At 40.5% G+C, this 12,655-nt stretch overlaps 2 protein-coding genes across 3 annotated transcripts; one reads left to right on the top strand and one right to left on the bottom strand.

Annotated features, from left to right (window-relative positions):
* Positions 1-973: 973 nt before the first annotated feature.
* Positions 974-6,760, bottom strand: cdc123 (cell division cycle 123 homolog (S. cerevisiae)). Its single transcript, XM_038738527.1, has 13 exons — positions 6,636-6,760; positions 6,283-6,354; positions 6,001-6,064; positions 5,273-5,305; positions 4,919-5,014; positions 4,554-4,660; positions 4,097-4,148; positions 3,772-3,847; positions 3,289-3,411; positions 2,975-3,003; positions 2,772-2,876; positions 2,546-2,683; positions 974-1,782 (listed from the first exon to the last, which is right to left on the bottom strand). Exons 1-13 carry the CDS (start codon positions 6,707-6,709, stop codon positions 1,702-1,704), a joined length of 1,050 nt encoding a protein of 349 aa, XP_038594455.1. The 5' UTR covers positions 6,710-6,760; the 3' UTR covers positions 974-1,701.
* Positions 6,761-7,251: 491 nt separating this feature from the next.
* Positions 7,252-11,981, top strand: nudt5 (nudix (nucleoside diphosphate linked moiety X)-type motif 5). 2 transcript variants are annotated; one of them, XM_038738500.1, is made up of 10 exons: positions 7,252-7,334; positions 7,619-7,692; positions 8,668-8,735; positions 8,826-8,878; positions 8,978-9,085; positions 9,364-9,459; positions 9,647-9,748; positions 10,579-10,587; positions 10,675-10,728; positions 10,822-11,981. In XM_038738500.1, exons 2-10 carry the CDS (start codon positions 7,636-7,638, stop codon positions 10,929-10,931), a joined length of 657 nt encoding a protein of 218 aa, XP_038594428.1. In that variant the 5' UTR covers positions 7,252-7,334; positions 7,619-7,635; the 3' UTR covers positions 10,932-11,981. The 2 variants fall into 2 exon arrangements, with proteins under 2 accessions (XP_038594428.1, XP_038594427.1); XM_038738499.1 differs by lacking the exon at positions 7,252-7,334 and adding an exon at positions 7,444-7,483.
* The last annotated feature ends 674 nt before the right edge of the window (positions 11,982-12,655 follow it).

The raw sequence follows: 12,655 nt of genomic DNA, 5'->3' as shown, positions 1-12,655 counted from the left end.
TTTTTGACCCACTGTTCTAATAAAAATACTGATTAGCGCAGCTTTAAGATGAAAATACACTGAGTAGCCTGTTTATTTATTAGGTACGTAGCTAAAACTAATGCAGTATAATAGAACAGCCCTGCAATAAATTAATAGTATTGCATTGTATTAAGGTATTTCTAATATTTTGTCCACTAATTGGAAACAGACACCTCTGTAAAACAGTTCCTCAAATCAAAAACTGAACATTATAACCTTCATGATGTTAGGATTTATAGTAGGTCTGTGTATTATACTGCATTAGTTTTAGCAAGGGACTGACGACCTGTCCTTGGTGTATCCCGCCTTTCACCCTGTGTCAGCTGGGGATTGCTACAGCCCCAACCCCCGACCCTGTACACAGGATAAGCAGTTTTAGATGGATGGATAATTTTAGCAAAGTGTGCCCAATAAATTTGCAACAGCTTGTACATCTTTTCAAAAAAAATGGAGTTCACCACTGGCTAAGCTTTGTATTTACCGGCACTGCAGCAAACTAAGTGCACAGGGAAAGTATGATTCTCTATTAAGAGCAGCCATTTAAACGTTGCTACACTGGTTTGTCTTAAACGCGCCTAACCCGGTGTACAGATATCCACCTCCTCCAGGTCTGACTGGTATGTTTACAGCCAGTTTTCATTTTTATAATGATGATTAATGTGCAACATTCCCCACAATATGCACCTTGTATACCGTTTCTCATCCACACAGCGTTTCACCCAGGGAGCTGTAACTCTCATCACACCAGATCTTTCCATTTCCCTGTAATTGCTGTCTCAATTCAGCGAAGGAAAAAAAAAGAAAAAGAAAAACAGCAACCCAAAACGAACTGCCCTGCGTCGTGCACACACAGCTCATTTAGCTCCCGGCGTAATGAGAGCTGTTGCGTAAAAGCACAATCAATTTTGAATGTGCTAGTTTACAGCACCCACCAGACTGACAGCCGAGCCAATACACGACAAGAAGTTTAATGGTGTTTTCTGGAGCAACAGTCTACAGCGATGCATGATGGGAGAACTGGACTCAAAAAGAGCGCCTGGAGCGGCTCGGAAAGATGAGTGTGTCGAAACTGCTTAGAGGAAATTGGCAGGGAGAGATGGAGGAGCAGGGATAGCTTGGAAGAAAAATTAAAGGTGACTCAGTGATGAATGGCTTTAGTGTTAAATAAAGAAGTCTGTCACAGCCCCGTAACACACAAACACAGAGGTACAATGAAATGTGTGTGCGGACTAGTTCATTCTACATCAAGAGACACAATTTGGGATGCAATATAGATACATTAACTAAAGTATAAAAGCAGGCGTGCTTTACAGTGTTAGTCAATACATCCCCTCGCAGAAACCCTCCATAAAAAAAAAAATCCCCCTAAAGTGAAAAACACAGCAGAGGCCTCCCTCTGTCTCACCGAGTCATAACGATCACCAAGACAGAGGCAAAGAACAACTCAACAGAAAATTAATTCTCAAAAAGCCGTTAACGTGATCTGCTAATTTAACATGTTCCATTAGACTAACACGAGAGAGCCGTTTGGGAAACCCCGGGTACACCACGTACTGTTCACAGAGGCGTGTGAAAGCAAACAGGCTGAAATAGAAAATGAGCTCATACAGGACAGGGGGTAGAGAGTGACTTCATACAGAAAACACTATATGGAGGGCCGTTGACACTAGCAGCTATTCTTCAGGTTTCAGAGGAAACGTGTCGCCGTGGAGCGCTCTCCTCCTCTTCCTCCTCCTCAGAATCTTCCTGTTGGCTTTTCTTCTGTAGGGAGGGGAGAAGAAATTAAACTTCAAGATACACCAAGCTTGAGTACGGGGGGGGGGGGGGTGTCTTCTGAATTTAGATTTGCGATGAACACAACCCAGGATTAACTTCAATGTCAACATTTTTGATACTCATCATAATCCGTAAGATTTTAGTTCTTGTTGAATTGGGGACACCCAGCATTACTGGTGGTAACATTACGAATGTCTTCATAAACACGAGCAACAGAGTTCCATTTGAAATGACACTCAAATTAAGTGAATTTCATCCAGTATGTACATGCTTTGTTTACTCTCAATTCGTTGTGCACAATCACACCATTTGAAACCAGTATGGGAATGGTGGACCATGCCACTGACAATGCAAACTACTAAATAAAAGAGGTAACTAATGAGTGTAAATACATTTAATTACTAAAGCAGAATAAATGCCAACCATAACTTTTGAACTGATGAAAATCTTCAGCATTACAACTTTAAGTTTAGGGATACAGAAACTGAACTATGTTTAAGCTATTGTCAGGCTCAGGCAACTAAAACACTTATTTCATAGTTATAGAAGGACTGTGGTTACAGTTAACAAACAGACAAATGTTATTGCAGGTCTGTGACGCCACGTGACCTCCTGCCCATCTACCACCCCGACATGATGAGAGCTAATACCACCCCAGCATTCTGTCGTTTTATTAAGCAACAACATCTGCACAACAACTGCTAGCTAAACGCTCCCGTGAACAAAAAGTTCCAAAACAACATCCTACCAGTTTGAGAAAGTCAATGAGTTTGTAGGCGTCTTCTCCAGTTGAGAGGTCAACAAAGTCACGTGGGATTCTGTAGCTCAGGCAGGGACTGGGCTGCACCGTCACCTCGCTTGTGGTGTAGCGAAACGCCGGGCGTTCCTACACGCACAGAGAAACCACAGTTACTCTTTTCAGTTTTGACTGATGGAATATGTTTTCTAACAGAACGTGTGTCATGACGGCTGACCTGCTGCTGGGTGATTTCCCCACCGGACGTCAGCTCCTCCCAGCTGAACAGCAGCGAGTCTGTCACCTCTCCGAACGGGTTCAGGTCTACCAACCACACCCTCCCCTGCAACACACGCACGCCCACAAAATATATAAGTGCAACTCAGTTTGCAAAAGGCATTTGTGAAAACTGACAATATGGAAATTCATCAGTGTGCTTACCTGGCTATCTCTGTAGACATCAAACACAACTGTAAAACAGAAAAAACAACTGTATGTAATTTAACACTTACATTATAGACATGCATGTGCTAGTTAAAAAGAAAAAAAATATGAGAATCATTTATTGCTACCCGATATTATATTTTCTAATCACAATGAAGTAAACATTAGATCAATGTTTCCCTGTATTTCTCCTGTCCCAATATCCTGTTTTTGGCCGTAAATATTTAATGACTTGAATCTGTCTGAGGCGAGCTGAAGGAGGTGTACAGCTTTACACAGGCATAAGAAGAAAAGAGTATGCTGATGCTCACAGTCTTCGTCCAGGAAGTTGTACTGGATGTGCTGGCTGAAGAAATCCTGTATGGCGTGACAGATCTGCTCCTGCTGCTTCAAGATGTGTTGGTAATACTGAGTGTAGTCTCTCGGGGAGATAGCTGGGAACAGACACGTACGCCATCAGTGGAGCTCAAATTTTATTTTTTTTAATTGTTTCCAAAATGAGCCTGCTGGGTTGAGTACAGCTCAAATGTCATTACATCACTGTTAAGATAGAGGGCTTTTAAAAAACATAAATCCCATACTAGACATATTAAGCACAGTCTGCTGTGTAGAAACAGCAACAATCCAGGACATTCCCCTCCTAATCCGACTTGGTGGTTCACAATGTCAAATGCAACGGAGATGTGATGGTGCCTTTAGTTAACAACAGTTACTAATATCTTAAAATGTACATGATTATGATTCTTTCCAAAATGTTTGGGGACAAAGTCCAAAAAAAGACTGTGAGGTTTTACCGATCAGTTTGTTTTCTTTGACGAAGCAGCGAAACTCTCCACCGGGAATCAGCTCGCTCCACTTTCTCAGGACCAGCTGAGAACAGAAAGAGAAAAAAGCATACAGATCATCATATATATGGTTCTCATTACGCATATAAATATCCTACATTACTGGACAACACGTCTACACTGCAGTTTATTCACTCTATCACTACTGTACACCAGTCTACCAAAGTATTCTATTCTATTTTATATTGCATTTCATCATTTGAAATTTGGCACTGGGACTGGAGACAAGTGTACCAATGTTGTGTGTACAGTTTGCCTTTTGAAAGATAAATACCTCGTAGTTTATGACTGGATCTGGGGAGTCCTGGTCACTACACAAAAGGAATCTGCACAAAGAAATGAATGACAGTTACAACTGTTACACAAATAAAAACGTCAGTGACTGTTCTGTAGCATCACGTGGGTTTGGGGTTTATAATTTCTATTCATGACAGTCATGTTGCAAACAGCTTGGCTGCTGTCTTGCTTTCAGCAAGTTTGAGAGAGAAGTTTTAGAAGGAGCTTTCCCGAGGCTGCGCGCTGTAGTAAATCACTCGCTGCAATGTTTTTGTCATGCAAAATGGACAAGTGTGAGGCATAAGCAATTTCTCCAGCTGCCACTTGTGTTTTACTGCAGATTGAAAAGCAGTATATATATATATATATATATATATATATATATATATATAGCTGCCATCTAAAAGCAAAATATGCGTATGTGCGTGCTGATGTTGTTGGGTAGTGAGGCTTACGGTTGCGTGAGGTCGTGAGTGATGAAGTCTGAACTTTTGAAGAGCAGAAATATATCACTGAGGCTGTGACACTGCAGGGAACTGTTCAGAGCAATCCAGTTAGCATCCTGAAAAGGACACACACACACACACACACACACACACACACACACACACACACACACGCTAAGTTATGGTTCAGTCCTTAATGCTGCCAGTGATACGAGAAGCAATTCTTGTTCTTCAGTGCAAGTACAGGGCTTTTAGCCAGCAGATGATTTGCTTATGCTACAAATAAAAAAAGTCACGTCAACACACTTTTCTAATGATTTTAACACTCTGCTGCGTTAAAATGAAACAGGCAACAGCTGAGTGTAGTATTTTACCCGTGGAGCGCTCCAGTTGAGTTTGGGAAAGACACTCCCACCCAGGGCGTTTATGGCCTCCAGCACTTTAGAAGTGAACTCTGGGAACTCAGGGGCCTAGCAGACACAAGGCCACATCGTCACATGGCAGTCAGAATTATTTTAGAGCATTATTAAATATGCCTACCACAAGCATGGGACACATTTCAGTCAAATGCAGAGAGCAGTAACGTGCCATAAAAGTGAGGAGGAATACTTAAAGCTTATGTAAGACATTTAAAAAGATATTTTTATCATCAGGTAAGAAATAAATTCAACACGTTTGGTGGAAAATACAGATACTGCGTGTTGATAAGCAACACTGAATGTGCTTACAGTGACAGTGGTGGTTGTCTCATCATCTGACCACTAGAGGGGAACAGAGAACAAGAAACAGGATCAGAGAAAATGAACATTTAATCCAGTTCTAATTACTGTTTAACTGTTGTGTTGATGCTAGAAGGCTGTTTGTCCACTAGGCAAAGCTGTTACAAGTAATGTAGCAAGAGAGACAATTAATGAAGATGATGTGATGACACTGCTCCCAGATAAAAGTCTCTGAAAACAGATGAGAATGAACATTTGATGTTCATGTGTGATTTCACACACTTTAAAAGTGTACAATATCTTAAAGTTTCTCTACTTTTGAGAGACTGTGAGAGGTGGGTCAGCATAAAGCTGTTAACCTAAAAACTATTTCAGGAGTTCAGTTGTAGTGCAGTTTTAGTGCTTTAGTAGTCTTGTTTCACACTCAGAGCTATTCTGTATCTACCTGGAGGAATTAACTTATCTTTACTATTTTTTAGTCACTGAAACAGTTCCATTTCCAAGATAAACAAAATGTCTGCACAAAACACTCTAACTTTAGGCTTTTGCATTGGCCTTTTATCAACTCAGTCACAAATATCTACACAATAAAGGTCTGAAGCTTTCCTGCAAAAATGTGAAATAATTTGTCATTGTGACAAACTCCTTTCCTTTTAAAAAGATCAGACAAAATAAGGCAGGATAAATACTGAAGAGAGCCTCACAGGGACAAGCAACCTTAGTTTCTGTTGCCCCACCTGAACGTCTTCCTCTGCATTCCAGTCGCTGTTGTTAGCATGTGTCTGCTGTGTGCTATGGTCACTGAAGAGAAAGAGAAAGAGAAAGGACCGGTGTGTGACCATAACAACATGGATGCCTCTCAAACACAGTAAGTCACCGTACAAATACTACAGACTGTAAATGACAGGATTTCCCCACACAGAAGAAATGATTTAAGTCTATTTTGGATGAGTGCAGGACTGTCTAAGACAGCTAACTGAACAATATGTGTGTGTTTGTGTATGTCAGTGGCCTCATACCTCCCAGAGACTACCAGTGTCCCATCGTCCAGTAAATAGTCTATTACATTCTGAGGCAGTGGCAGAATCTGACTGGAATAAAGAATAATAATAATACCACATTAAATACATGTAAATAATAAACAACAAACAAACAGAGGCGGGAGGAAAAGATACGTTGCAGGAAGCTGTTCTGAAAAGAGTATTTAGTGATGCACACGATAAAGTTAACTAAGATATTTAAGAAGACAAGAGATGGAGCTGTCTGCTTCTGTCTGGCAGCTAACGTTAGCTGTTGGCTAAATTTACTAAGTTTTACAGTAACAGCAACGAAAGTGTGTCCCACAATTTCAGCACAAATGTCAGCTGTCTACCTTTTAATCGTATGTTTCTTGAATATCGGATACCAAACCGAAAACTGACAGTTGACAACTTGCTCCTTCTTCATGCTGCAACTTCCTGTAACGGAAAGAGTCCATCAGTAAATATCTTCCGAACCCCTGCTGTGTTGGGAAATGCTTTCACATTTCAAGGCAATATTATTATCTATTTGCACTGGTATTGATTTATTTTTATTGTATTTAAGTCTCATTGGATTGAAATCAAGGCTTTATTGCTATAATTCTGTTATAAATTGTGTTTTTCGAGCGGGACGGCTTTTTGAGGTGCACGTGTAGGCGTAGTCGATGTAAAACCCCGCTGCGTCATAGATCGTTTATTAAAATGAGCAATCACTCCGCACCTTAAAGAAAATACAGGCCGACCGTCAATCTTCATTCTACCAATTCACAAACCTATATTTTCCTTTGCTAACACAATCAGTAAACATTATCAATAAGACAAAAGGCAGTATGTATATTACGTATTAGTAAGTTTCTGGATTTCTACTTTGAAAAAAGATTATATTGTATATTTTATATACAGTCTATGATAAAAACGAGTCTTTCACGTCACTGCAGGATCAAATTAGACTCCGGTGACGTTCTGCGGTACCCGGAAGTAGTGGCAGAGTGACTCCTCTCTGCTTCTATACAATCTCTGCTACTGCTACTTACACACGGTTGGGATTTCACGTGAGTTAACTTTAGTTTTTCGTTTTAAATGATTGTTTAAAGTGTAAGATGCAGGAGCGACGAACCCTGGTGTCATTGTTTTGTGTAAAACAGCTAGCTACCGTAAAGTACACAAAGAAACTAAATGAAAAGCTGTGGGAATGTAACTTGTAAGCAGAGTTAGAACTTGGTTAGCGTTGCCTTCAGTAGCAGCTAACTTAATTGAGCAACTCATGATCGGAAACAAGCATTGCAATGGTGGTTGTAACTTAAAGCTTTCTGACCCGACTTTTCTTTGTTTTCAGTTGCCCATAGATCGAAAATGAGCAACTCTGAAGAACCCAAAATGACTACTGTTCCTCACATAGTGAAAGAAGAGGTACCTCTGTTTATTAGTGATTTATTAGGGATTTGTCTGTCAAATCTCCATGACAACAGCCTTAAAAGGCTCCACATGAACTCTGACTTGAAGCTGCAAAATGTAATCTAATTTAATACAAAAGCCCACCAACAAATCATGTCGTTTACATTGGACTTGTACAGGTCTGCCTAATCACATGTTAACTCAGTTTCTATTAAAGGTTTATCTTAGCATTACCTTTTATAGTTATGATAAAACCTCTGCAGAGATCAGGTCTGGTCTGTCTATGCACAATAATGCAAAATCCCAGCTGGATGATGCCTCCCATCCCGTCTAGTTATGTCCTTTGATCAAATCAGCCATTTGACCTATTGATTACTTTGTCAATACTAAGTACAATAAAGAATGTTTCCATCATCTTTTGAAGAACGTTTTTACAAAATACAATATTTGCTCCTAGTGGATCCAGCAATTTGCACAAAATATACCACGTTACAATTATCTTTTCAAAATATTCTTTACCAGACACAATGCTTTACCTTAATGCATCAATGAATAAAAATTATCCTATTTTTTTTTAAAACCCAGGATACTCTAATCTCCTCCATGGATATCCCTCACTAAGTTTAAAAAAATAAAAATAAATCATAGACCATGCTAATGATTATATTAAGTTTGATGGACTTGCATCAAAGCTCGTCTGCACCTCGCTATGTGTGCTTTCCAAAAGTTAATTACACAAATTAAACCAAATTGGCCCTAAGATTTTTCATTTTTAAGATTATCTCATAAAACGATTGTATTTGACTCGTTTCTTTTTAGCATTTGTGAGGCAAATTCCATTGTGGCATACCGCAGAAAGGCTTCTCTGTAAGATAGTTTCCACTGTTGGTTGAGTAAGATTATTAGAGTGGTAGCTCACAGCTTGCAGCGTGTTGCATTTGGTGCCATTCAGATCGTCTTAGCTCTGTGTGCTTGCTCTCTGTGACACAGCTCATTGCAGCAGGAAAATGGGTGAAGCTGGAGAATACGACGTACGTGGACCCTGCTGGAAACACCAGGTACTGTTCTGTTCCCACCTTTGACTGACTTGACTTTGCAATCACACAAGTTTCCTGCGCACAGTTTCACTCTCAGTTTTCTTCCACCAGAACCTGGGAGACCGTGAAAAGGACAACAAGACAAACCAACACAGAAGCAGATGGTGAGTGTTTTTTGTTCGTTTTTTATTTCTGTTTTCCCGTCAGCTGGTCAGTCGAGCTTGCATTGGAGTTGTACAGGTTGTAATACACTTTTCCTGCAGGTGTTGGAATCCTTGCCCTGCTGAAACGGACGCTCCATAAAGACTGCGTAGTGATGGTGAAGCAGTTTCGTCCTCCTATGGGATGCTACACACTGGAGTTTCCTGCCGGTCAGAAAGTGTTCCTTTCTTCAACACACCATTTTGCCCCACAACTTATCAATTTTGCTCCTGGATTTCACCAAAACAGGGCTTGAAAATGATTGAAAAGTCTCTTTAATTTGATATCTAACTTTTCACATCATGTATTTTTTGTTCCCTAGTCCCCAAAACATTTTCACCCCCGCCCACACACACACACACACAGACACACAATGGGGATGTTTTGTTAACTACTGAAGTCCAATAGTTATCTGTGTTTTCTGTCATATTGTCTCTGCTGTGCTCAGGGTTGATTGACGAGGGCGAAAGTGCGGAAGCTGCCGCGCTGAGGGAGCTAAAAGAAGAAACTGGCTACAAAGGCGAAGTAGTAGGAATCACACCAGGTATCATTGCACAAACACAAGCTGTACACTTGTTTGCGTTGACTGCCTCTCTTGGCTGCATCTTATCTCCTGCGTGTGTTGGAGAGGTTCAGGGGTCAACGGTGCAAAGTGTAAAGAAGCCCCATACTCATTTTTATCTTCTGAACACAAAAAGGCAAGTAATAATGTCATTGTTTTTCGATCTCAGTGACCTGCCTGGACCCCGGCCTGTCTAACTGCACCACCCAGATTGTCATGGTCAACATTAACGGAGATGAAACGGAGAATATCCACCCAACGCAACAGCTCGGTGAGAAGACTGCCTCTCTACCGCACCATGCAGTTCATTTATTCACTCGTTCAATTATTCCCCCTCTGGCTCTTTCATTCCTCCAATGATTAATGTTATTTTTTTACATAGAGTAGGGTTTACTGATCCTGAGTTTCATCAGCTCAGCACACAGTGTGCCAGCTGAAGAAGTAGAAAAGGATTTTGCTATCCTGTTAACATTCATCAACTTGTACCATGAAGGAAAAACTAAAGATAGAAAGGGGCTGTGAAATTCCCTTTTTGCTCAAAAGGTAGAAAACCTACATCCCCCATAGCTCCTGTGTTTCAGCAGGTTTTCTGCTCATGTTTAAAACTTTCCACACATTCAGAATCTTTCCCACACATCTGTGTTCAGACATTTCCAGAAAAAGTCGTATTAGTTTGTGAAACAACAGTTTTAATATTACGAGAATAAATTCTTAATCTAATGAGCAAGTCATGAATAAAGTCCAAACCTTTTATAAGCCTAAATAACTGTATATTGCCAGTGTGTGTGACTTCCACAAAAACTGAGACTGTTGTCATGTTGACACATGAGGAGTGTCAGGTTAATGATCAAAACTCACAATCGTGCACCTACTTGTAAACAGGTGGCATTCAGCAAGTTGAAACAAGCAACTTACAACAAGTTTGTGGGGGTAACAGTGACAGGCTTTGCTGAATCTAACCCGAAACCTCACAGGAAAAAAGAGAAATTTAGGAAAAGATTACGAATATGTTTTTGCATGAAGCCACAAGGCTCATGCCCACTGTAATGTATTTGATAAAAATCATGTTGGATAATCTTGTTGTCTTTTGTTCTTCCTCAGGTGACGGAGGTGAGTTATGTTTCTTGTTATACCAGAAATAATCCTCGTCTCTCATGAAGCAGATCATCACCCAGGCCTCTAATCCTCTCTTTCCAGAATTTGTTGAAGTCATTCTTTTGCCTCTTGACGAATTTCAGACAAAAATAGATGGTGAGACTTTTTCCCAGAGAGATGTTATCATGTGAGCCATACAAGCCTTCAGACCGGCCCAACTCTAACACTTGGCATGTTTATTTCCCGCAGATCTGCTGAAGAAAGAAAAGATCGTGGTGGACGCTAAAGTGTACATCTTCGCCATGGGCATGGTTCAGGCCTTCTTTAAGCCGAGGGAGCTCCCTATACTGAAGCAGTGAAGCGGGAAAAAAATATTTTTTCTGTTACAGATGGCTCCTACACAGGACTGGAACATTAGTTGTAAAGAAGAAATAGAGGACTTTCTAATTGTAATAAGAAATTCTATGAAATTTTGTTGGTTTTAGACTCCATGTAACCTCCTATTTTAATATTTGTTTCTAGGAAGTGTAATGACCATCCACAGAGCAATATGGCAGTTAGAAGACACAGTACAGCTGTGTGTGTGTAAATCATACTAAGCACAAAAATCTAATGAATTAGAGACAGAACCTATGAAGGAGCCCTGTTTACACTACATGTAGCGGACCACTTTTTGTCCTCAGTATGGTGGTACTACCACACACCTCAAGGCCTGAATCACACTCCGGTGGTCTGTCGTCAGTTGTTTGCACACTTGACGCAGAATATGTTTCAGGCTTTTTGTCTTGTATGCCTTAAGTGACAATTAGTCATTCCCGTGTGTGAAGAGATGCAGCTTATTGTAATTTTTTTAAATTTAGTGATTGAGAGACATTCCTTTATATGTACTAACATACTGTTCGCTGACTTGATGGGAGAAAGAAATCCATCTTAAAAGTGTTTCCTGATGGTGAAGAACGTTGCGACTTCCTTTAGTTGGGCGTGTTCGTCTTTTTCTTTGGATAACTTTAGAGGTAAATAACCAGGGACATCATACAGAAAGATCAGTCTAACCACAGAAAACCAGAAAGCAATGGACAGCTAAATCATGCTAGCTCACATCCTCCTCCTGGCTTTTGTCTTAAGGCATTCTGGGAGCTGAAGAAATTCACTTGCCGACTTAAGAGGAAGTAGACTAGCCATTTGTCACAAAATAACTCCAGCATTGTGTGTTAATTGTGTTTTCTCTAATAACGCCACTGTAATGTACAACAGTCGTACTGTATTGATAAAGAAAGTTAGCAACTGATGGGAAATAATTCATGTTGTGCCTCCAGCTCCGTTATGGTGCAATTAACTGGATATTGATGCTGTACTTACCCTTGAAACTAGAAAGTTGTGACCAATGAATAAATGTGATACTAACTACCTTTGCTCTTAACCGTATCTGTGATTCTGCCTCAAACTGTCTTTTTTTAAAGAGTATGTGCCTGAGGTTAAATCTATGACATGGAGATGTATGGAGGGCAGGTCAGCACCTATGATTTTTCTGCATTCCTTATTGTCTGTTGTAGTCTGTTGGTGGCCGATCCAAACCTGACATTGATGGATGTGCAGAGAACAGGCTGGATGATTGCAGTGTAGAGGGTTTGTGGATGTGGCGCCTTCCTTATCTGTCTCTGAAAGAGCCAACACACATCCTCTTCACAGGTCCTGAGTGAAGGTGGGGCGTTCATTGGGTTGTCTTATGTCTGAGTCAGAGCGGGTGAGGGGTGTGAATAATGATTCTGTCCCCACTTCTGTAGGCCACCTCCTCCTTTATCTAGGTCTGCAGCATCAAAACACTCTCGTCAAAGCAGGCCTGTTAATTCCAGCTTTGCCTCTTTGGTCCATTTCCTTTGTCTTGACCACAAGATTAATTAAATTTCTGCTTGTAACTTGGGATATGTTGAACCAGACAGTGACCAGAGAGTCAAATATCATACTAATTTATAGAAATAACTTGCTTAATGTCAAAGCACTTCTTCCTTTTGTTTTCTTGGCGCCACACCTCAGTCCAATTGGTGGCGATATTGCACCCAGCTAGTTTGTTCCGCCAATAAAG

The sequence above is a fragment of the Micropterus salmoides genome, unplaced genomic scaffold, assembly GCF_014851395.1.
Source record: "Micropterus salmoides isolate LMB-PRFRI ecotype aquatic unplaced genomic scaffold, ASM1485139v1 Ms_hic_scaffold_23, whole genome shotgun sequence".
NCBI lineage: Eukaryota > Metazoa > Chordata > Actinopteri > Centrarchiformes > Centrarchidae > Micropterus > Micropterus salmoides.
Note: the sequence above shows the minus strand (reverse complement) of the source record. Positions and strands in the feature narration are given on the sequence as shown.

Coding starts and splice junctions, on each gene's coding strand:
- cdc123 (XM_038738527.1), bottom strand. CDS start 6,709: ATGAAGAAGGAGCAAGTTGTCAACTGTCAGTTTTCGGTTTGGTATCCG. Junction 6,355..6,635: donor AAGAAACATACGATTAAAAG/GTAGACAGCTGA, acceptor TCTTTATTCCAG/TCAGATTCTGCCACTGCCTC. Junction 1,783..2,545: donor TCATTGACTTTCTCAAACTG/GTAGGATGTTGT, acceptor CCCTCCCTACAG/AAGAAAAGCCAACAGGAAGA.
- nudt5 (XM_038738499.1), top strand. CDS start 7,459: ATGAAAAGCTGTGGGAATGTAACTT. Junction 8,879..8,977: donor AACCAACACAGAAGCAGATG/GTGAGTGTTTTT, acceptor CTTTTCCTGCAG/GTGTTGGAATCCTTGCCCTG. Junction 9,460..9,646: donor AGTAGTAGGAATCACACCAG/GTATCATTGCAC, acceptor TTTCGATCTCAG/TGACCTGCCTGGACCCCGGC.